General features: G+C 38.4%; 1 protein-coding gene across 2 annotated transcripts; it reads right to left on the bottom strand.

Moving 5' to 3' along the window:
* Nucleotides 1-8,254: 8,254 nt before the first annotated feature.
* Nucleotides 8,255-24,040, bottom strand: LOC137273316 (cap-specific mRNA (nucleoside-2'-O-)-methyltransferase 2-like). 2 transcript variants are annotated; one of them, XM_067805889.1, is made up of 12 exons: nucleotides 23,946-24,040; nucleotides 22,475-23,049; nucleotides 21,819-22,027; nucleotides 20,819-21,016; nucleotides 18,496-18,616; nucleotides 17,358-17,623; nucleotides 16,985-17,176; nucleotides 16,453-16,590; nucleotides 12,944-13,255; nucleotides 12,411-12,509; nucleotides 11,420-11,600; nucleotides 8,255-10,870 (listed from the first exon to the last, which is right to left on the bottom strand). In XM_067805889.1, exons 2-12 carry the CDS (start codon nucleotides 23,040-23,042, stop codon nucleotides 10,734-10,736), a joined length of 2,421 nt encoding a protein of 806 aa, XP_067661990.1. In that variant the 5' UTR covers nucleotides 23,043-23,049; nucleotides 23,946-24,040; the 3' UTR covers nucleotides 8,255-10,733. The 2 variants fall into 2 exon arrangements, with proteins under 2 accessions (XP_067661990.1, XP_067661992.1); XM_067805891.1 differs by lacking the exon at nucleotides 23,946-24,040 and having other exon boundaries at nucleotides 22,475-23,056.
* Between the last annotated feature and the right edge of the window lie 544 nt (nucleotides 24,041-24,584).

Below are 24,584 nucleotides of genomic sequence, written 5' to 3'. Positions count from 1 at the left end.
TGTCAATGGAATAATAATACATATAACTTTATATCATAATTCCAAATGGCTTCTATCAAATGAAGATAAAATAACAATACCTGTAGCTCATCTGAAGAAAAATGGTGGCAATGTTTGAAGTCAAATTTAAATTTTAAAAATTTTCAAACCACCACAGGTCGAAATAACCATAAAAGGTTTCACATGTACAAGTTTTGCAGACCAGCGGTTTAAGGCATTATAGAATGGGTCTCTGAAGGTCAAAAGTATACAGAAAATATTAAAATGTGCCCCATATGGTATGATATATATTTCCACATGTAACAGTCTGGATATGAGTTTGGAATTCTGTGAATTCTGTTTCATAACCTTTTCATTAACTTTGCCCTATCAGCATTCATTGAGCCACAAGACCAAGTTCATACATTATAAAATCCAGATTATAAGTTAAAATTAATTTAAATACATATATATTTAATTAATACAACATTATTCACAATCAGAAAATATCACAACACCAAATGAAGAACAGGTAATTTGTCATACACAGAGTCGAGAGATGTAAAGAGTAGACAAATATCACGACAAGCAGAGGTGTGGATGGGGAGAACTGAAGGATGGAACTCCAGATGGACAGATGACAGACTATGCACATGGCACAAGCTAACAAGACTTTTAGTTGAGCTAAAAATGAGAAATGTGCAACACAAAATATTTCAAAGTGTATCATAACCAGGATATTTGTAACTGAAAACTTAAAACATTCAAGGAAAAGCTAAGAATTGTCATTTTACTTGGAAAGAGCACTGTCCAGAGTAACCAAATTCATATCAATTCATTTCTCTAGTACATAACAAATGAAAGATGGCTGACGAGTGCAAGACTGGATCAGGTGACTCAGACACCATTCAGGAAATGAATGCTTATAGTTAATATAGGTGAAATCAAAATGATTCCATTAAGCGTCTTCTGAGGACCATTGTGTGAGATTAAATATAAAAATAAAAAAACAAAAGGACTTGAACAACATACGAGACGTATCTTTGAATATTCATCATCCCCTGAACAAGGTACATGCTAAGGAAGAAGGGCACAGCACCCAGACACCCTCAGCATTTTAGAAAAGAACATTAAATTGAAATTGAACAAAATAAGAAAATATCATGACTGTCTTAAATTTCAGTTAATAGATGTATGGGTTTTCAACTACAAATTACAAATGATACAAGCTGAAACTACTACATACTCATGTGATTCTTCAAAGGCATTTAGAAGAAATATCCTGTATTACTAAATACTCCTCGTGAGGAATACACAAACAGCATTATCTGTATGTTCATGAATGGACCTGGTGTGATCCTACTTGTCCAAATATTACTGCTTGGCTCAGTGCAAAACATACTTGGTATGCACATGTGTTAACCCTGTACTTAAACTCAGGCATGTTTAATGACTTTTTAAAAAGATTTTATGCCCAAAATACCTGAAAGCATGAGCGATTTATTATTTTTTACAAGTTTCTACTGATCTTTTTCCTTCCCTATTTATGCAAGTGTCTACAATAGCTCGTACACAGTGGTAGGATTATACAAAAAGATTGATCGATAAAATTCAAAACCACGTTTTTTTTCCAAAACAAGTACTCACATTTAGTGAATTGCCACTGTGTAATAGAGTTTTATATGTAGCTCTCTGTAAACACTGAACATCATGCTTCACTAACTGAACTGAATGGAACTGAACTATTTTCACATTCTGTCTGAGTACTGCACCATTAGAGGCCCATTATTATGTATACCTCATATATGTTACATACATGAAAAAATAAAGGAACATATCACAATTCAGGTGTTCCTGTCATATTTTCCAGTTTTCATCACCTTCTTTTACTTGCAATGTGGTGATGAAAACAAGAAAATAATGAAGAAATGCTTGAATTTTCCTGTGATCCTTTACTTTTTTCTTTCAGTATATATTGCTTGGTTTCATGAATAAACTGTGTGTACGAGTTAGATGAACAATGTTGCACGTATGCGTTATTGGTTATCATTTGTGGTGGCGTTGCTTATCATTTTTTTCAAAATGTTGCTGTTTTCCTAATTATTGCTAGTTTCTTAGAGTGAAAACACCGGTTAAGTTTGTGCATATTAGGTTTTCTATAGAAATAGTTGCTGATATATTTTTTCTTTGGTAAATAAACAAAAAGTGGAATTCAGCTCTAGTATTGTCTGCATTACAAAGAGCAGATAATATTTAATTTGGGGTGTATTAATCCATCTTGCTGTTTCAGCTGGTAGGTTATGGTTTGAAGTTCGGAAATTAAATACCACACTTCCATTATTATAATGAAATAAATTCACATATGTTTCACATTTGTATTAAAACATACATTCAAAGGAACATCTTTTATTTGAAAACATCAAAATAGTCACTTCAAGCATCTAAAGCATCTGTAACAGAAGTAACAGAAAATTAATATTTTAATAGATAAAAGTGAAATATCATTCTCAACAGACATCACTTTGAATTGAAGTCTGTTAGAGACTTGTGGAGATATGTTTGGAGTGTGTATGGTTTTATGCCACTTTTAGCAATATTCAAGCAGGGGACACCAGAAATGAGCTTCTCACATTGTACCCATGAGGGGAATTAAACCCAGATCTTCTGCATGACAAGCAAATGCTTTAATCATGAGGCTACCCCACCACCCCCTGAATTTATCTGCAGCAGTATAATTGTGGAGAACCAGAAATAAATACGATTATTTCCCAGTCCCATTTAACAGCTAACAGCGACATGCTGATTGTGAAACCAAGTATCACCATTGGTCTGGCCTAAACACACAAAGACCGGAGTCCATCTGAAAATGGTAATCTTTTTTCAAAAGTTTGCACAAACTTAACATTTTTAAACTGAGCAAACAACATCCCACTCATCTAAATTCCATGCATGTTGAAAACAAGATTATGCAAATATTTCTGATGTGAGTACATAAACAGATAGCCCCAGTCCACCACCTAGATCCCTGACAAGCCATTAATCTATCACTAATTAGTCACATGACCCTGCTTGCACTGAAGAGCATTTGTAAACAACCAATGGCCAGAGGCAATGCAACACTGATCTGCCAATCATTGACAAGCGGGTGATAAATGTCAATATCCTATGTTGAAAAATGGGAGGAGATTAAATGAAGTTAAATCAAGTGAGACACACAACTATGCCCAACATACCATTCTCCTGACTGTGCAAAATTCAAATTAGACAGCATATGTGGTTCACATCTCATCTGTAAAATGTACAGAAAAAAGAGTTCTTTCATTACACTAACTGAATGTAATAAATAGGAGGCCACATACTTTCTTCATTTTCAGAGACATGTTCCAGGGTCTATAATACATAAAGATATGCTTACTTACAAAATAGAAATTACATCAAGGTTGTGCTGTTATTTTGATGAAGTGAGTTTCCTGTGATAAAGAATTCAACTAAAAACAATCAACTTCTGCACAATACAGTGTTTGCAGAATATCTGAGAAAATCTATATTGAAAGCTGTGAAAGAGTGAGTTTAGTTTTACGCCGCTTTTTAGCAATATTCCAGCAATATCACAGCAAGGGACACAAGAAAATGGGCTTCACACATTGTACCCATGTGGGGAATTGAACCCGGGTCTTCGGCGTGATGATTGAAAGCTGTGTGTTCACCTCCCAACAATGTAGAATGAAATAATTTGGTAAAACATTCACTAATATAACAGTATAACCATGCATATAAAAAAATCAGACTAAAGGACCAATATCAAAATATTGTGTAAAAAATCACATGCTTATTAAAAATCTAATTCTTTTCAATATCTTTTAAAGCAGATCATATTGCTACTAAAATTGTTACAGATTTTCAGAATAATGCTGTTGTTTTGCAGTACACATATTGCTTTTCAAAAGAAATACAATGTTTGAATAATACCCAGTGAAAACAAGCCAAACTGTTCGCTTATCTGTCAATATTCTCTGTGAAGAACCTATACTGCACCTCCAGCAATATATTCTGATTAGTCAATATATGTCAGAATATATATCACGATACCCGCCACAGCTGGGTTCCAACAATTGCAGATCACAGGAACACTTCTAATAAATGTATTGTGCTAATTCACATTGCTGACAAGTCTGTATGGAAAAAAAGCCTACCAAATACAGAACACAATGCATGTTTACGTGCATTGACAATATTTAGCATAATGGTGTCAGGAAAACCATTTATATATCACTCGCTTTGTGAAGAAAGAGAGATAAGATGTTCTGGCTTATGAATATTTTGGTAATATTTGCCAAATTATACTATCCTTGTCACAATCGTAATCATGAGTTTGACAAAAAATAATAACCGAGGCTTCTACACAGCTGGTATCCTGCACTGAAATACACATTATTTGTATCTCATGTAGCCATTCTATATGAGTAACTGGCAAGAAATCGACTTGGTACAGTAGCTCACCTGGGCATGTGACATAGTGAACAGTACTACTTTCATCACAACTAACGCCAACAAAGACAGTCATTTAATACGAGATTCACTCAGTTTACGATATCCCAAAACTTTGTGCATTAATTTGTATTTTTGTTGTTAAATGCCACGCTCAGCAAATATTCCAGCTATGTGATGGCCGTCTGTAATAATCAAATCAGACTGTCATGACAATGAATGAATAACTTGTTAACACGTAATTGTGTACTTCAGCAATATCTCAGTCTACTATGTTAAATGTATTGGATAAAATATAATATTCCTGCAATGGAAAAAACTTAAATATAACTCTAAAACTATATCAGCTTTCAGCGTCAGTGAGTTCTTGCGTCACCATGGACATCAAAAGGTTTTACCCTTTACCCTTTGTTCTAAAATTGCTGTAACATTTAGTAAAACAATTCAGGTGTCATTAGAGGAAGGAAGAAGTATGCCCAGTTTCTTTCTCAGTGTTTCATGTATACAGGGTTTCAGAGCATTGGTAGAGTGCATAAAGGTTTACAGTGTTAAGGTGGTTGGGTAGCATAGTGGGTAAAGCGCTTGGTCTTTACACCAAAGACCCAGGTTCAAGTCCCGAAATGGGTACAACGTGTAAGGCCCACTTCTGGTGTCCTTCACTGTGGTATTGCTGGAGTATTACTATCAGTAACAAACCCAACTCACTCACTCACAACTGCATAACTGTAACTGCATAACCACAAGCTCATGTACACTGTTATTCTAGGTGAACTACACATGAAGCATGACAAATTGCAGCACAATCTTGTTATTCCAAAGTCATGAACATCAATACATGTTTCTTCATGTCCTAACTTTACCAACTGTTGCCATAGCCAGCAGTAATTGGATCAGCTGGTCACAATGGTGGCTAGTTATGCTGGATTACATTTTGTACTATTTGACATATTTGACTGACAAAACTAAGAGCATCTCTTATGCTGTTTCCAACTGGGGTTGATGGACTACTATACAGAAAATATGAGTGAGTTAGGTTTTACACTGTTGTTAGCAATATTCCAGCAATATTGCAGCTGGGTGACATCTGAAATAAGCTTCACACACTGAACCCATGTGACAGAAAATATGACCCTCTCATTCACCTTCTCATATTTGGGATAACCTTCACCTAGAGACAGATACTCCTTGGTCATCCTCATCTGATCATCTCCATCCTTTAAGACCTGGAATCCCCATGAAGATCTTCAGAACTGATCTTCAGTAACCCAGGCTTGTCATAGGAGTTGATCATCAGGATCAGCTGGTCAGACTTGCTGACTTAGTGATGCCCATCATCGTAACCCAAGATTCTGGGTTGTTCTGTAGTCTTCTGTGAGTGAGTGAACTTGGTTTTAATGCCACTTTCAGCAATATTTAAGCAATAGCACAGCGGGGAACACCAGAAGTGGCTTTCATACATTGTACCCATGTGCAAACCGAACCAGGGCCTTTGGTGTGACTTGCAAACACTTTTACCACTGGACTACCCCACAGCCCCAGACAGCTCGTAACAGCAAGCTTTGGTGTGCCCTTCTACAGAGGAGCTTGTGACAACAAACTTTGTCTCATACACATCCAAAGCCGAGACAAGCCCACTGAAGCAGTTAAGGTCAAATAGTTTTAAATGTTCATGGTCTATATATCAGTGGTGTCTCATATAGTTGTTCTATGTCTCACACTGGCATCTCAGGTCTTAGTGTGCTATACCTCACAAAAATATGGCATCACATGAACACCTTCTATAGCAAACCAAAATCTATACAGGTAACAGTTTAAATAGGAGGGACTTAACTGGCATTCCTACTTTACTGAGGAGTATACCAAAATAAATTAATATCATTATACATTGGAAGCTGTCAAAACCAGCATCTGTCCTATCCGGCAAGTCATAAAATCTCAGTCCCATCCACAGCTTGTACATTTATTATCAGCTTTACAAATTGGCAGATTGTCTAAACTGGATTATGAAGTCAAGGATCACTAGACTTTTTCATATCACTGCTACTAAATACTTCAATATATGATCTGTCATCGCAGCTATAGTGAAGAATAGCATGACCAATGTTATGTGAATGAAAGCAAAATCCAGATTTTTTATTGACATACACGGCTGAAAAAAGTTTAAAATCCTCATTTGCCTGCAAAGGCAAGTAATATGTACTTTCCACTTGTCCTTCTAAAGTTGTACTTGCCCAGGGATATTGAAAATACTCATAATCTGGAATGACGATGTTGAAACTTCAACTTATTGTTTTGCCTGGAACAATTCTTACTCATCAATACAAGTGAAATTTACAAGCCATAGTAAACATAACATTCAAAGATGGTATAAACTAGCACCGGACAGTGAGAAACAACAGCTGCAACTGATGTAAAATCTTTCATCAAGGTCTATTCAGGGCCCTGTTTTACCTGGCAAGCACAAAAATAACTATTTAAATAATTTTTTTATGTTGAACTGAGAACAGATTCACAATAAGACTGGAGAGGTTAATTACTGTTACAAATAGAACTTCAGCCACTAGCAGTGGGAACGTCCACAGACGGTAGTCCGCTGATTGGGACATAAATACACTTCCACAATGGAGACCTTTGGACACAAGGCTGTCTACCTGTTGTAATTAGGTGTAAGTCTATAAAAAGATTCAACAGGTTTCAGATGAAAGAGTGTTGTTTTTATTCATGAAACAAAACACTCCCCTGTTGTTGTACAGAGCAGGTTTAATCTGGGTTATTGAGGCTGTGCAGCACACTATCCTCATGTAACTTCATTGAGTGGCATGCTAGAAACACAGTGGACAATGGTACAGGAATCAGTACAAAAAGTCACACAAAACATAAGAACTTGTTATCTATAAATTTATCAGTATTGCATTCCCATGTAGGTCTGGCTGAGTTTTCTGCTGTCCATGCTTTATATACCCATGAAGATCGTGGTTAGAATTGGTCAACAGCCCATACTTTATATACCCATGAAAATTTTGGTTAGACCAGGTCTTCAACAGACCATGCTTTATATACCCATGAAAATCATGGATAAAATTTATCTTCACCAGCCCATGCATTATATACCAATGAAGATCATGATTAGAACAGATCATCACCAGCCCATGCATTATATACCCATGGAGATCATGGTTAGAACAGGTCTTCAGCAGTCCATACTTTATATAGCTGTGAAGATCTTGGTTAGACCTCACCTTAAACAACCTATGCTTGTTGTAAAAAGGTGACTTACAGGCTTTGTGGTCAGGCTCCTTGAAGTGGTTAACACGCCATTGTATTCCATTTGCGTAAACAGGATTTGATGACAGGACTGTCTGGTCCAGACCTCAGTTATATACAGAGTGCTGTCATACAACTGGAATATTGCAGAGTCGAGAGTTAAAGAACAAACCAAACAGTCTCCCCTTGCATCCTGTGACTGTTGTATGATGCCGTTAATGGGTTTGTGTGGTTAGACTAACATGCATATCATCATCCCATTGTCTAGATTGATGCCAATCACTGGACTGTCTGGTCTAGACTGATTTTATAAGTTACAGCCGCACCACTGCCAGTATTTCCTAGTTTTACAACAGACATAGGCTCTAGTCTCCCTGGGTGTTCTAAGTTTCACATGGAAAGAAAGAGCTTAATTCATCCTGGGGTCTGTAGGAGTTATTTTGTCACATGGAAACAAAGAGCTCATCTCCATCCAAAAATGCCTCTAGATGGGAGTTGTTGATAGTTTTACAGAACAAAGACCAACAATAGACTAACATTTTATTCCATCACAGTCACAGTTGGTAAAATTGCTGGTTATGGAGAAAAAACTTTAATTATTGGTTCATAAGAACAAAGGCACTGTAGCTCACCTGTATAAAAAATGTGAAATGATATGACACATATATACCATCTCTGTGGTACATACAGAATGGTACAAACTCACATGATTATTTACATTGTGTTTCAGTATTGAGGGATGAGTCATTCACCATCTAATTATTCCTGGAAAACAGTAAACAGAGGGATTGATTGTTTGTTATTTTGGGCTGGCCTGTTATATTTTCATTGAAATTGCCCCATTGTTAGAAAAAGGTAATTACACTCCATACAGAGCAACAAAACTGCCTGTGACACAAATTATATTGTTGGAGGTTGCTTTTAAGAAAAACATATTTGGGTCACTTTTTCGTAAAAGAACACCTGGTTTTCCTACAGTAGCTGAAATTTTTTTTTATCTCCATTCAAAACCCTCGGCCTTCTCACAATATTAAATGACCACTCACAAAAAATAATTTAGCATAGCAAAAAGCGAGTATTCTCAAAGTTTTAGATGTCAGCCACTTTAGGAAGACCAACATCAGGAATCATATCGTAACAATCTGCGACCCAAAAACAGACAAGATCCTGGAACATTGACTCAGTGAACAACACAGAACAATATTGAAGAGAAAAAAAAAAAAAGAAAAAGAAAATAATAGAACAATGAAACAATGAAAACGATGATGATTGATGAACAAATATGAGCAATGATGACCTAAGGTGGACCCCAAAATGGACAACGATAACAAAAGACAATGATGAACAACCATGGACAATGACGACAAAGGACAATGATGAACAACCATGGACAATGATGAACAAACATGGACACTGACGACAAAGGACAACGATGAAAAATGATGGAAAATGATGGAGAAAGGACAATTATGAACAAAGGTGGAACAAACAATGGACAATGATGAACAACCATGGACAATGATGGACAATGATGGACAAAGGACAATGATGAAAAATCATGGGCAGTGATGAATAGTGATGGATGAACAAATATGGAAAATGAATCAAATCTAAGCTTCACATTTAGCAACAAAAATATTGAAGAGTCAATTTCTTTGATTTCTCGGAAACAAAATACTCATGTAATATCTACATTATTTCAATAACTTTCACAGTTCACAATGTTTAACATTTTCTTTCACATAAATGACCAGCTCATTCAGGCAGAAGCCAGAGGTGTCTGTCTGAGTAGAAATTTACGACAGATTGTAGGAACATTACTTATGCCAGAAGAAGGACAATAATAAATACTTCCAACAAAGTTTTGTAAATTAATGACTATAGTATCAAATTATGACTCATAAAGGAAACTTGATGTTGGATCTTAAGAAGGGAGAACAGGATATGGTTACCATTTCAGTAACACCTAGAACCACCAATATTTGATAGGGATTCAAGGACACATAATCATATTGTAGTCTAAATAAATCTGAATGATAACAGTTTTCTTACAAAGATGAAAGAGTTTTGCTGCTTTTACTGTATTCCTTAGTAAACATGTCAGTGAAACTCCATTCAGGTCAGAGGATAAAAAGAAAGTGGAGAGAGTAAGTTTACAGGCAATCGTATATACAACAGTAAACCAACATAAATGAAAGTGTGTATGACAAAAATCACTCCATAAGGCTGTATGACAGACAAATCACTTCAACTTTCTATTAGTCAACTTTACTTTTTGTCAAGCAATAATCCAACAGCACCGTATTCGGTGTTCCCATTTCTCAGCTTCTGAGCATGCTTCTTTTCATCAAAGTCTCACACAATGTCATGCCACTCTTGCTCAGTTGTTAGATCAAAGCTGCAACATTCCATGCCTCAGCAGATCTTTCAAAAAGTTGACTTTTAGTAGCAGACATTTTTAAATCTGATGCATCAATGACAAAAACAATGTGCAATGCCACTCGGGCCGCAGTAGATCTTTCAAAATGGTTTATCTTAGACAAGTGGAGGACATTTCCATATCTGCAGCATTAGTGACACTATGATGACTGATCCCATTTTCACATACTTTCAGAGGAACATTTGACTAGACTTTGTACATGTTGACGTGTTCAAGAATAATTCTGTCACTGGCACAGTCAGGTAACGTTTTACTTGCCTTGAAGTTGTTCTCAGCTGCCTATCACCAAAATGTAAAGAGGAACTATACAAACTGTACAGACACATGAGAAATACAAACAAAATATCATCTGTGGTTACAATATGCACAATGTATATCTTCCACAGATAAACTCATCTGTTGTTTGCTTTCATGAAGTGGATGTGTTTGGTTCACATGCTATTGGATGGATGTGTTTGGTTCTTGCTTACTTCATAGTATAGATGTGCATGGGTCAAGTCTATTGACTGGATGAAGTAATTGAATGTTGTGAGGACTGCAGGATGGATATGTCCTTTTCATGTCAGCTCTCTGGGGTGGATGTGTTTGGTTCTGAGTCACCATCCGATAGACGTTGTCTCTCTGCATCGATCACAGCATCCACAAAGTTGCCTATTGAACTTCTGTTCACACTTAACATGAACCTGGTAAAGACAAGATCTGAAACAGAGAGACTGTGAGAATGAGAGGGTGAAAACAGGACCCAGACGAGTGTTACTTTACTGAATGTAGAAGTGAGTGAGTTTAGTTTTACTCCACTTTTAGCAATATTCCACCATTTTCACAGCGGGGGACACCAGAAATGGGCTTAACACACTGTAGCCAAGTTGGGAATCTAACCCAGATCTTCAGCATGATGAGCGAACATTTAAACCAGTAGGCCACCTGAATTTGGGATGAATCAGATGTAGGCGAAAACCCTGAAATTATGTGGGTCTTAGATGGTCATCACTTCCATAAGACCCACAACACTGACTTCTTAGAGCGAATTTTAGAAATTCAGATGTAAGATAAAGACAAACATCTCTTATTCTGTTATCATGGGCTCAGAACATGTTTCAAAAAAATTTTCAAGCACACCAACTCGAAAATGCATGTGTTCAGCATAAACATGATCAGTTCGACCTTTGTCTTTAAAGTATGCATCTTAAAACGTCTAGTTATCTTAAATTATCTGTAAGTATCAAAGATGTCATCCCACATTCTTACCATTTACAATGATTTTTTTGGGAAGAACCTCCAACACCTCCATGTCCAGTCTGGTCTGATCTTCCATTTGGGAATCAACAGACTCCAAGTATGTCAACACACTGGGGTGCAGGTCACTGAACCCCTCAAAGTACAAAAACTGCTGTAACCATACACCTGGCAATTGTGGACACTTCGACACCTGCAACAGGAGTGTGTTTGTGCTGTAATCATGCACCTTGCTCTTTACAACAATCCAAAGACAAAACAGTGACAAACACCTTTCCATAATCATGTGACGTCTCTGAGTGTAATGTTTGATTCCAAATGCAGCATGAACATGTTTACGAATCCTTATCAAATGGAGATGACACAGTGTGTTTGCAAGAGGAGATCATATCCTGCCTCACAGAGACACAACAAATAACTTGATACTATGAAACCTTGTGGACCTCAAAAGTATAATTATCCATTATGTTTGGCCAATTTAAGGGCAATATTAAGCCTCCTATAGTATAGAATTCAAAAGTTCTAACACATTTCAAAGTGAAGGAGTTAAAGTCAACAAGGTTTTACAACGTGGCATTAACAAAAGCCATTTCTAGCCAGATAATAAAATCGTCTTAAAAAATACTATCTGGTATGATAAGTTGGTTATTGCCTGTCACCTAATCTATAATACATAAATTGATGATCATGACATCAGTCACTAGATGGCCAGGTTCAGTCTTCAATACTAACACACAGCCATCACACAACTGAACACACGTGAAGATCTAAGTTAAAATTGGTCTCCAGTAACCCATGCTCGTTGTAAGAAGAGACTAACTGAATCCGATGGTCAGGCTTGCTGACTTAGTTGACACATGTCTTTGTCTCCCAAATGCAAGATCAATGCTCATGCTGTTGATCATTCGACTATTTACAGACCACTGCCATTAAGCTGATATATTTCTGAGTGTGCTGTTAAACAAATAACAGTTTCAAGTTTGGTTGTTAGACCCTAGCCTACCTGTGAGAACAACCGTGCTAGGATGTAGAGCAGACTGCAGGTGAAGAATGTCAGAGAGGAGTGGAGGTGCAGCACTAGGTGGCCTCCCTCAGGTATAACCTGGGGAATAATACATTATATATATATGCATCTTACATATCAATCTATTCATACTGCACAAAGTTCTTGCTCGGCTGCCCAAGGCACTATGTTTTGTCCTCCATCATAGGATTTCAATCTCAACGGCTCTTCAGATTATCAATCTCAACTCCCTGGGGAAACTCTTGCAGCCACTAGGAGCACCAAATTTATATGACTTTCCAACCCTATGAGGTTCACATTCACATGTAATAATTTTCTCAAACAAAACTAAATACTAAGATGGCAATACTTGCAAACACGGTAATCTCTGTTAGTATACCGGAAAACTGCTGAGTGTGTCACAGAACAACACACAAACAACACAACGTGGGTCCACTCTGACCATTACATAAATTTCACCTCAAAACTACATAAAAAAATGACATAAAACACAAATTATATTAAATGATCACCTTAAGAACTTGGATCAGTCTTGACAAGAATTTCCTGCGTACAGCTATTTCCTCTGTACCAGTCTCAAGGGTCACATCACAGATACTCAACACAACAACAGCATTGCTGCTGTCAGAGATGTGCATGTCGCCGATGGTGTCCAATGTGCTACACCTGTAGTGCAGGTGTTCTTCAAGATAGAGATGCAAGTCATCATCAGCAACCATCAGTGTCACCTGTTGACTGTTGGTGCCAACTGACTGTGATAGCAGCTCTGAGATGACACGTGTCACCTCCTTGTAGCAAAGCTCTGGGTCCCTATCTGAAGTCAACTGAAGCAAACAGTGGAATCTCGTCAAGATTTACAGTATCTTTTTTCGCATTAAGCAACGTCATTTGAGAATGGTGTACTTGTCCATTGTTTATCATTGTGTTCATCTGATTATTAACAAACCTGTCCATGGTCTGTCAGTGAGTTTGGTTTTATCCTTATGGCTGGCAACACCAGATATGTGTTTCACACACTGGACCCATGTGAGGAATCAAACCTGGGTCGTCAGCATGATGAGTGAACGCATTAACCACTAGACTAACCTGTGTATGGTCTAAGGCTGTGTTCATCTTATAGTAGCCTCCAGTGCATGGTCTAAGGCTGTGTTCATCTGATAGTAACCTGTGTATGGTCTAAGGCTGTGTTCATCTTATAGTAGCCTCCTGTGTATGGTCTAAGGCTGTGTTCATCTGATAGTAACCTGTGTATGGTCTAAGGCTGTGTTCATCTGATAGTAGACTCCTGTGCATGGTCTAAGGCTGTGTTCACCTGATAGTAGCTTCCTGTGTATGGTCTAAGGCTGTGTTCATCTGATAGTAACCTGTGTATGGTCTAAGGCTGTGCTCATCTGATAGTAGCCTCCTGTGTATGGTCTAAGGCTGTGTTCATCTGATAGTAACCTGTGTATGGTCTAAGGCTGTGCTCATCTGATAGTAGCCTGTGTATGGTCTAAGGCTGTGCTCATCTGATAGTAGCCTCCTGTGTATGGTCTAAGGCTGTGTTCATCTGATAGTAACCTGTGTATGGTCTAAGGCTGTGCTCATCTGATAGTAGCCTCCTGTGTATGGTCTAAGGCTGTGTTCATCTGATAGCAACCTGTGCGTGGTCTAAGGCTGTGCTCATCTGATAGTAACCTTTGTATGGTCTAAGGCTGTGTTCATCTGATAGTAGACTCCTGTGAATGGTCTAAGATTATGTTCATCTGATAGTAGACTCCTGTGCATGGTCTAAGATTATGTTCATCTGATAGTAGATTCCTGTGAATGGTCTAAGATTATGTTCATCTGATAGTAGACTCCTGTGCGTGGTCTAAGATTATGTTCATCTGATAGTAGACTCCTGTGTATGGTCTAAGATTATGTTCATCTGATAGTAGACTCCTGTGTATGGTCTAAGGCTGTGTTCATCTGATAGTAGCCTCCTGTGTATGGTCTAAGGCTGTGTTCATCTGATAGTAACCTTTGTATGGTCTAAGGCTGTGTTTATCTGATAGTAATCTGTGCATGGTCTAAGATTATGTTCATCTGATAGTAGACTCCTGTGCATGGTCTAAGATTATGTTCATCTGATAGTAGACTCCTGTGCATGGTCAAAGATTATGTTCATCTGATAGTAGACTCCTGTGCGTGGTCTAAGACTGTGTTCATCTGATAGTAGACTCCTGTGCATGATCTAAGACTGTGTTCATCTGATAGTAGACTCCTGTGTATGGTCTAAGGCTGTGTTCATCTGATAGTAACCTGTGTATGGTCTAAGGCTGTGCTCATCTGATAGTAGCCTCCTGTGTATGGTCTAAGGCTGTGTTCATCTGATAGTAACCTGTGTATGGTCTAAGGTTGTGCTCATCTGATAGTAGCCTGTGTATGGTCTAAGGCTGTGCTCATCTGATAGTAGCCTCCTGTGTATGGTCTAAGGCTGTGTTCATCTGATAGTAACCTGTGTATGGTCTAAGGCTGTGCTCATCTGATAGTAGCCTCCTGTGTATGGTCTAAGGCTGTGTTCATCTGATAGCAACCTGTGCGTGGTCTAAGGCTGTGCTCATCTGATAGTAACCTTTGTATGGTCTAAGGCTGTGTTCATCTGATAGTAGACTCCTGTGAATGGTCTAAGATTATGTTCATCTGATAGTAGACTCCTGTGCATGGTCTAAGATTATGTTCATCTGATAGTAGATTCCTGTGAATGGTCTAAGATTATGTTCATCTGATAGTAGACTCCTGTGCGTGGTCTAAGATTATGTTCATCTGATAGTAGACTCCTGTGTATGGTCTAAGATTATGTTCATCTGATAGTAGACTCCTGTGTATGGTCTAAGGCTGTGTTCATCTGATAGTAGCCTCCTGTGTATGGTCTAAGGCTGTGTTCATCTGATAGTAACCTTTGTATGGTCTAAGGCTGTGTTTATCTGATAGTAATCTGTGCATGGTCTAAGATTATGTTCATCTGATAGTAGACTCCTGTGCATGGTCTAAGATTATGTTCATCTGATAGTAGACTCCTGTGCATGGTCAAAGATTATGTTCATCTGATAGTAGACTCCTGTGCGTGGTCTAAGACTGTGTTCATCTGATAGTAGACTCCTGTGCATGATCTAAGACTGTGTTCATCTGATAGTAGACTCCTGTGCATGGTCTAAGATTATGTTCATCTGATAGTAGACTCCTGTGAATGGTCTAAGATTATGTTCATCTGACAGTAGACTCCTGTGTATGGTCTAAGATTATGTTCATCTGATAGTAGACTCCTGTGCGTGGTCTAAGACTGTGTTCATCTGATAGTAGACTCCTGTGCATGGTCTAAGATTATGTTCATCTGATAGTAGACTCCTGTGAATGGTCTAAGATTATGTTCATCTTATAGTAGCCTCCAGTGCATGGTCTAAGGCTGTATTCATCTGATAGTAACCTGTGTATGGTCTAAGGCTGTGTTCATCTTATAGTAGCCTCCTGTGTATGGTCTAAGACTGTGTTCATCTGATAGTAGACTCCTGTGCATGGTCTAAGATTATGTTCATCTGATAGTAGACTCCTGTGAATGGTCTAAGATTATGTTCATCTGATAGTAGACTCCTGTGCATGGTCTAAGATTATGTTCATCTGATAGTAGACTCCTGTGAATGGTCTAAGATTATGTTCATCTGATAGTAGACTCCTGTGCGTGGTCTAAGGCTGTGTTCATCTGATAGTAGACTCCTGTGCATGGTCTAAGATTATGTTCATCTGATAGTAGACTCCTGTGAATGGTCTAAGGCTGTGTTCATCTGATAGTAGACTCCTGTGCATGGTCTAAGATTATGTTCATCTGATAGTAGACTCCTGTGCGTGGTCTAAGACTGTGTTCATCTGATAGTAGACTCCTGTGCGTGATCTAAGACTGTGTTCACCTGATAGTAACTAACCTGTGCATGGTCTAAGATTGTGTTCACCTGACAGTAACCCATGCATGGTCTAAGATTGTGTTCACCTGATAGTAACTAACCTGTGCATGGTCTAAGATTGTGTTCATCTCTTTGGTGAAGTAGCCATCACAGAACCGTGAGCTTTTCACACGTGAGAGTGGCCTCCCTTTACCGGCTGTCCAATGGTTAATCTCAGATGGATGTAGGGGATTTATGCACTGTAATAGAAAATAACATATATAACATTAATAAGCTGAGTTCAAGCTATTCAAGAGTTCAAGCTTGTCTTGTGAGGTGATTTATGTGAAAGTCCTCCATATATTGAGGTTTGTTTGTCTGACACTTAAGCGTGCACTTGCCTTTATTCCAACTTTAAGTCACCGTCTGTAAATAGTCAACTCTACAGACCAGGCAAAACAAGGGATTAACATCATGAACACTGACGTAGACAATTTATGATGTGATAACATGCAACAATCAAGTTGGCAAACTTGACCACCCAATCCTACGACAAGACAGGGCTGCTGAAGACCAGTTCTATCCCCAATGACCAGTCAGGACTACCAATCACAACTCTCTCTATCTCTCTCTCACACACACACAACTGCTCACCTCCATTGACATGTGGTCATCCTTTAAGTTTAACTTCTCCATCCGCTGCACCCTTTGTTTCCATGACAACTGACTCTGTTCCACCCTACACTTGAATGACCCTGAGTGTATACGCTGGGTTACAGGCTTGTCATATCCACCGCCCTTTTTTTCAGGCGATGGAGAGATGATTTCAAATTTGGATGCATAGTTCTGAAACAAAACATATGAGAAGGTATGATACCTTAAGACAGATAAACTAGACCTCAAATAATCTGTCTCAACATTCTAAAAACAGAAATACACAATGCTTAAATTTTTCAATGTATATTAATGACAGACAATACAAACAATCATAGTGTCAAACACCTGTAAAAGGAATTGTTTAAACCACCTTGTGTGAGTGGTGAGTAATCTTCATGTAGCCGGGGATGGTCTTCACATTGTAGGTGTTCACGAACACCTCTGTGCAGTAGTCCCTCATGGCCTGCATCCTTGTCCTCTGGTCTGGCGAGAAGTCCCCGTACAGGTGAATGTTGCTGCGGATCGTGTCTGACTGATGCTTTGTGAAGAATTGGCAACATTCAATGTGTTCTTGGAGAAATGACGGAGGAATATCTGCTTTCTCAAATATTGGGATTTCTTGTGTGACTGTGGATGCTGAAAATATCCTCAGAAGGTTAAACTTGCGACCTAAGGAGATGGGAGTGTGGGGTTGGGTTGGATGTGAGTAATTATTCTCACTACATGGTGGTCTGTAAATAATCCCGTGGACCAGACAATCCAGTGTTTGACATCATGAGCATTACTGTATGCAGTTTATGTCAGGCATTAATAAAGTCAATGGGGGGTGTGTCTGTGGAAGTCAGTTATAACCTTGATGATGAAATTACACTATCAAACTAGTGAGTGAGTGAGTGAGTGAGAGTGGTTTTACAAAGCTTTTAGCAATATTCCAGCAAAATCGTGGTGGGTGACACCAGAAATGGGCTTCACACATTGTATCCATGTAGGGAATAGAACCCAGGTCCTCAGTAGAACAAGTGAATTTAACCATTAGCCTATTCCACCACCCCAGTAGCCATCTCTCCTAATATACTCAAGTTACAATCTCATAATTGAGGATTGATTCATTACAACCAATCATTGAAAATGATTGGTAACCATCATTCATCAAATTTTCCTGTTATATTTGCTAATGCACAAAAGCATTTTGGATTTTTTTTTGCAAACTGCACAAAATGCATATGCAAATTTCACATTTTCACAAGATTACCACTATGTTAGGAACATAAACTTCCTGGAGTCTTTAAGACGAATAAAATCATGATGTGGAATGAACTAACTTATGAAATGTAAATTTAATGACACAGACAAAGCCAACCTCGTGAAAAATATTGTTTTAGCAAACCAGTGTTAAAAACATTTATTGTGGTTGACTACGAGAAAACAAGACAGACTGCTTGGTTGTTTAGTCACTGTGACCAGTCTATGATTATTTAAAATATTTTGAACACCACTAGCATACTCACAGAAGAAATGCTGACACAGTGCCTCGAGTGCATGACCTTTCATCTGCTTCCTGTAGCCAAGACAGACGGTGTACACCTCAGAGTTACCTGACTTGCTGGTAGGTGGCTTGAACACGTTCACCTAACAGTCAGTACAATTAGAAAATAAGTTTAATGTGTTTTAACTTCACCTTTTTTGTTTCAGAAAGTGGGCTAACACATATCTGATCCTGGGTCAATATGTTTTAGGATGATGTTTTTTAGCCAAACTTATGACCTCCCAATCCCAGGACAGGAGGGATAGACGGTCACATGACCAAGCTCACTCATGATTTCCGAAAAACAATCTGAATCTTTGATCATAAATGTCTCCGGAATACAATAATTAACACTGGATATTGCTTTGGTTCAAGTTACAAGTCACACGATATCATTGACATGGTTACTACCAAAGCGTTGTTCAAATTTTTACTTTTTGTTTCAATGATATGATGCACTAAGTCAAAAAAGTGCACTGACTTTCTTTGCAAGAAATGTGGCACAGTGACTTATCAATTTGTTGAATTAATGCCACCCCTAGTTGCAGCCCCGGATTAGATCTCTTCTGTTTTCTAACCAAGTGTAGCTTGTGTTTCATAAGCTTCAATACTTGTATTCCAAAATTCTAAATCAGTATCAAAGACTTAAATTAATAAGCTGTTTTGATGATTTTGAGGGATTCAAGAGAAACTGTCTATACCAGCACTCATCTGGACTGAAGAAATAATCTAGTTTAAACAGTGTGCTGGATTTTAGAACTGACATGACTAGAAGTGAACCAGTTTTGTGACTCTCAGTTACTTTGTCATATCAAGCGGTTCTCTCAATTACTGCACACACTGACAATATAAGACAAAGATTTGAGCTCACGTGTCAGCTCAAAAATTACATGGTCAGGACTGGTCAGGACCGAGATGTTATGCTAGTGTTGACAACTTGCTGGATTAGACAGATGTCAGTTTGGACAGCTTCCACTGTGTATTGCCTGACTTTATGTCAGTGTGCAGTGTTACATATAAATTCCACCTCAATAATTGCCATATTTTTCTTTATATTATCAGAAGGCGCAGAGGCTGATAACCGCTTCCTTTTTCACCCACAGATGTAAGCTGATAATGCATTGGACACCAGAAATAGGCTTCACATTTTGTCTTCACATTTACTTTAACAGACTACTCACTCCCCATTTAATTAATGAATTCCTGGATCATGTCAACAGTAGGTGTCAGCTACTATATCTCCAATATCTTGTAACACCATCAGTCACTGCTGAGCCAACTGGGCTGGTTGATGTAGCAAATGGCAACCAATTTTGTCCCACAGAAAGGCCTTCAGTGAATATTTTATGAGTGTTTCAGTCAGTTTTGTCAGCAATGATACATGAAAACATGTTAGTGAAAAAGCTGTACCTGCCCAGAGCGAAGAAGAAGTTAGTTATACCATATCTGGTCAACACAAACCCACACCTATAGGATCCTGTCATGCTCAAGGGATGCAGCTCTACGTACTGAACAGCAGATTGTCAGTTGACAAGGACACCTGTAGTATATATCTTTCGAATCTGGGCTCACTGTCCCAGCTCAAGGGAGAGGTGAGGAAAATTTGTAATGATGAACAACTTTTCATGCAGTGTTATTAAAATGGCGATGTGAAATACTAGTATGAAGTCAGTAGAATCAAGAGTACATAAATGAGTGAGATTAGTCTTATGTCACTTTTAGAAATATTCCAGCAATATCAGGCAGCACTTCACAAATTGTACCTACAGAGATGCCAAACCCAAAGTGTTGTAAATAGTAGTTTCAACGTTCAAAATTAGTAGTTTGGCCATAATATTAGTAGTGAATTAAATAAACAAAATCATGATGGATTCTGAGAAAAACATGAATGATATAACGGTCATGTGGTTTAATTATTTCCACAGGAACTAAATGTGTCAAATGGCAAAGGTACTGAAATCAGCTTCGCTAAAATTACGTTTGTTACTTGCAATCATTCCAGTTCAAATATATCATTAAATAAGATGAATGGAAGGTACATGAAGTCCGAAAATGTATTTCATTGTTGAAAATATATGTCTTTGTCTATATATCCAAATTTTAAAGCATTTTGTTCAAATTTCAAAGGATTTCTAGTAGAATCGTACAGGAATAGTTTGAAGTTAAAATTTGTAGTGGCTACGATGAAATTGTAGAGGTTGACATCTCTGTATCTATGTAGGGAATTTGGGTCTTTGACATGACGAATTAACACTCTAACCACTAGACTACCCCAGTGCCCTAATGAGAACATTTATTTGAATCACCTGTTCAAACTGTGAACAAAGAAGATACATAAGGCACACGGTTGAAGATTCAAACATGGTGAAAAGTTTCAGAACAAAAGCTCCCCCTGGTGATAAGATCTGAAGAGCTGTCAGAACTTCGCAGTAGTGAAGATGGGACACTACAACCTCCTGTTCGGCTGGAGTGTTTTGACAGTCGATACTGCCATCTGCCGTCACCTGCAATACAAAACTAACTGTAACAAACATATTACATTTCCAGCACCAGTTTAACAAAGACATATCAACAGTAACAAATACAAGCAAACCAGAAGTTGAAGGAATGAACCAACCAGGATTATACACTAACAGTATGCTCCCAAACTGCGTCGAATCATAGGACAAAAATAGGAAGCCATTGACAATCTGTCCTGATGCAGACAAGCATTTCCAAACTTCCTGGGATTCAAACCATAGATCTTCATTTCTGAAAACTGGAGTTACAGATAAAATGGATAGAATTATAAAAAATGGGCTGGCCACTGTTACTTGACAACGCTTTAAGTGCATGATGATGGGCCATTATCATTCCCTTTCAGCAGATGACATCATAAGGAGCTCAGTTCTTGATAATCAATAGGCAGTGTATGAAATAGCGTCTGCCCGGCGGACTGCTGCTTGCTAGTTACATGGCGAGCTTATCTTGCCAGTGTTCACCTTAACAATTGCACCATAAATTACAACATGCAGCAATAAAAACATCAACCTGATCCTCTAACATTCTTGCGCATTGAAAAAGGAAAAGGGCAGCTGGTAGTATGGACAAAAGTCAAGGTCAAATGCTGTCTTCTGTTTTGTTTTGTGACTATACTGTTGTTTGTTACTATTTGATCAAAAAGTTCTTCACATTTCATCTACAGAAACAGTAACACTATTTGTCAGGGCATTATTATTTCCAGAAGCCTTCTTTTCAACTGCCCTCCTTCGCCTGGGCATAGTAGCAGCATCAACACTCACAAACCCTGTCACCATGGTTACTCACCAGCTGTATATCCCCCATGCGATGAGCTATATTCTTCAGGCCCTGGAGGTTGTCGTAGTCCATGATGTTTCCAGTTCCATCCTCCCCAAAGTACCAGTTGTCCAGGGTCAGCCTGATGAACCTGTCATCATCGATCATCTGCACCAGACTGTTTCCCTCGTAGTAAGGACTCAGTGTTGTACCCAGCCATGACCAGGTTCCACTAAAAGCTGCAGAAAATAGATAAAGTCATGTCCGAACTGTTACTTAAACTGCCTCTGTAAGCAAGGAGATGAAGTATACGTCTGGAGGGTGAAAGGTTGGAAACCCCTTCCGTCATATCAGTGAGTGGGTTTGGTTTTATGCTGCTTTTAGCAGTATTCTAGCAATTTCACGGTAGGGTGAAGTGGGCTTCACACATTGTACACATGTGGGAAATCGAACCCAGGTCATCAGCATGACTGGCAAACGCTTTAACCACTAAGCTACCCTACCTCCCCTTTATCATATCAACTGTTGCTAAAAGATGGTAAACCCTTTGAGTAATTGAGTTCAATAAAATAGACTTGCCGTAGTCCTGCTGCAGACTGATTCTAACCCAGAGTCCCTTTGTTATTCACCAAGAAGCACACAACTCAAATAGTAAATCTGACTAAAGGTCACATTTCCCAGAATACCTTGAGACATGAGGAAGTGGTTAAGAGCAGCAATGAAGGCACCAGGTGCCTCACACAAATGGACAGAGTTGAATGTCTCTGCTCTCAGCGGGACAAGCGTGAAGGTTGACACAATCTCGAAGAATTTTCCCCATGCCTGAGTACACAGCTCCGCATGGAAGACCTGCTTGAGCTCTTGTACAACTCCACCTGCCAGGTTAGTGAAGCAGGTGTGCTTGTGCCATTCCAGAACATCCTTGTCACTCAGCTCATCCTTCAGAGTATTGAGATTTTCCTTCAGGCACAGGAGATCCTTTATGTTCCAGCAGCGATCTTCATTATCTGATGCTTCACTGACTTGTGTTTTTGACTTCGATTCATCTTCACAGACAGCTAACCTTCTTCCCTCTTCGGCTTGCTTCCCCTGTTTACCATCTTGACAATTCAGTCTTGGTGTGAGGGATTTGTGTCTGATAGTAGAATATTGGAATTTTTTATTGAAGAGTTTGTCCACCTTATCCTTTGAACTGGGATCTAGTTGATGTGTGAGAGTATTATAAGAATCAAAGCGTTTCCTTTTAGGTCCCATCTAGAAACTGAAAAAAAAAGGAAATACATCACCTGAGAAACCTGATTCAAATACCTATGAAGATCCAGGTTACAATATTTCTTCCAGCAGCCCATGTTTGTCATAATGAGTGACTAACGGGATTGGGTAGTCAGGCTCCCTGACATGGTTCATATGTCTTTGTATGCCAAATGCCAAAATCGACATACATAAAATTCTTTATAGTAGTATATATGACATAGATAAATGATTTAGACATACGATTCTGAATCTGCATAACATAATTAATTCTACTGATGAGTTTACAACAACTAAATACTACCGTCATGCTGGAATAGCAAGGTAAATGTTTGATGAGACAGAAATAATGTCATGAATACTAATGGAGACATGCATATTTATGTCTATAGCGTTATAAAACTGAAACAATAACAATTGTACTTCAAAATATGATAACCTTGTTTTCCAACTTCTCTGCCTAAGGCACTTTTTAAATTCCTGATAAATCCCATATTCTTTATTGATAAAAGAACAATACCTGGCAGTGTCTGTTCTAATACAATGACGATTGTCCACTACTAGCTCCTATACAAATTAAAACAAATTCTGAACTTCAGGCTTTTATTTAATGTGATCAGATACCATACAATAATCTATGGGCTGTGATGGTGCTGGATTTACAATTAGGTGACAGACCTGTAGAACTTTACTTACATACTTTGTATTCCTCTGACAACTATAGGACATCATGATATATTACAAAACAAGACCAACAGGAGCCGACCAACATTGATCGGAGTCACTCGACAATTAGACTGTAAACAATCAAGTCATTAACTACCATCGTCATTCTGATTGAAAAAGTGTTCTCAAAGACATTTCCCGAAAGTCCTCGATACAGAAGGAAGCTGTCAGTTAAAATACCTGTACTGATGCAGCATTGACCATTGAAATCGTCATCTAATCGTTGATCAAAGGCAACATGTTCTTTCTGTTTACGAGAAGAGTTTAACAAACTCATAACAGTGCATTTTCAGCCTAACATATGCAATAAGACCCTACACGGAGTCGTGATCTACACTTCCGGGAAGGGATAGATCTAAGCTGGGCCCCGTCTCGCATATCGCAATAGCTTTGGCGAACGTTAGCGCAAGCTTACCAGCCCAGAGAAAGGGAGAGCATCGCAGTTTTTCTTACTGAACAAAGGATCAGTAAAATATGTAGTATTATTTGAGCACATAAAATCTTGCATTGTACTTTCAAGTTAATTTTCAGAACACGAGTTGAGATGAGTAGGGCACAGGAGCAGGATATCGCACTATAGGTTAAACAACGACCATAGATATACACTCACGTCATATATATTAATAGAGTATTGATATATATGACGTGAGTGTATATCTATGGTCTGTGTTTAACCTACAGTGCGATATCGGGTTCCTGTGAGTTTCCAGTCCAATGTAGTCTGCTCAAGGTGTTTTGAAGAGCCATGTCAATGGATAATCAGTGTCATGTCTCTTTGAAGAAGTGCTTTTTCAACCCAGACTGAATGTCTGATAGTAC

Source organism: Haliotis asinina, chromosome 2 (genome assembly GCF_037392515.1).
Source record: "Haliotis asinina isolate JCU_RB_2024 chromosome 2, JCU_Hal_asi_v2, whole genome shotgun sequence".
Lineage (NCBI taxonomy): Eukaryota > Metazoa > Mollusca > Gastropoda > Lepetellida > Haliotidae > Haliotis > Haliotis asinina.
This window is presented reverse-complemented; position numbering and strand designations above follow the sequence as displayed.

Coding starts and splice junctions, on each gene's coding strand:
- LOC137273316 (XM_067805889.1), bottom strand. CDS start 23,042: ATGGGACCTAAAAGGAAACGCTTTGATTCTTATAATACTCTCACACAT. Junction 13,256..16,452: donor CAATCTTAGACCATGCACAG/GTTAGTTACTAT, acceptor TGTTTGCTTCAG/TTGACTTCAGATAGGGACCC. Junction 11,601..12,410: donor TAGCACGGTTGTTCTCACAG/GTAGGCTAGGGT, acceptor CTCCTGTTGCAG/GTGTCGAAGTGTCCACAATT.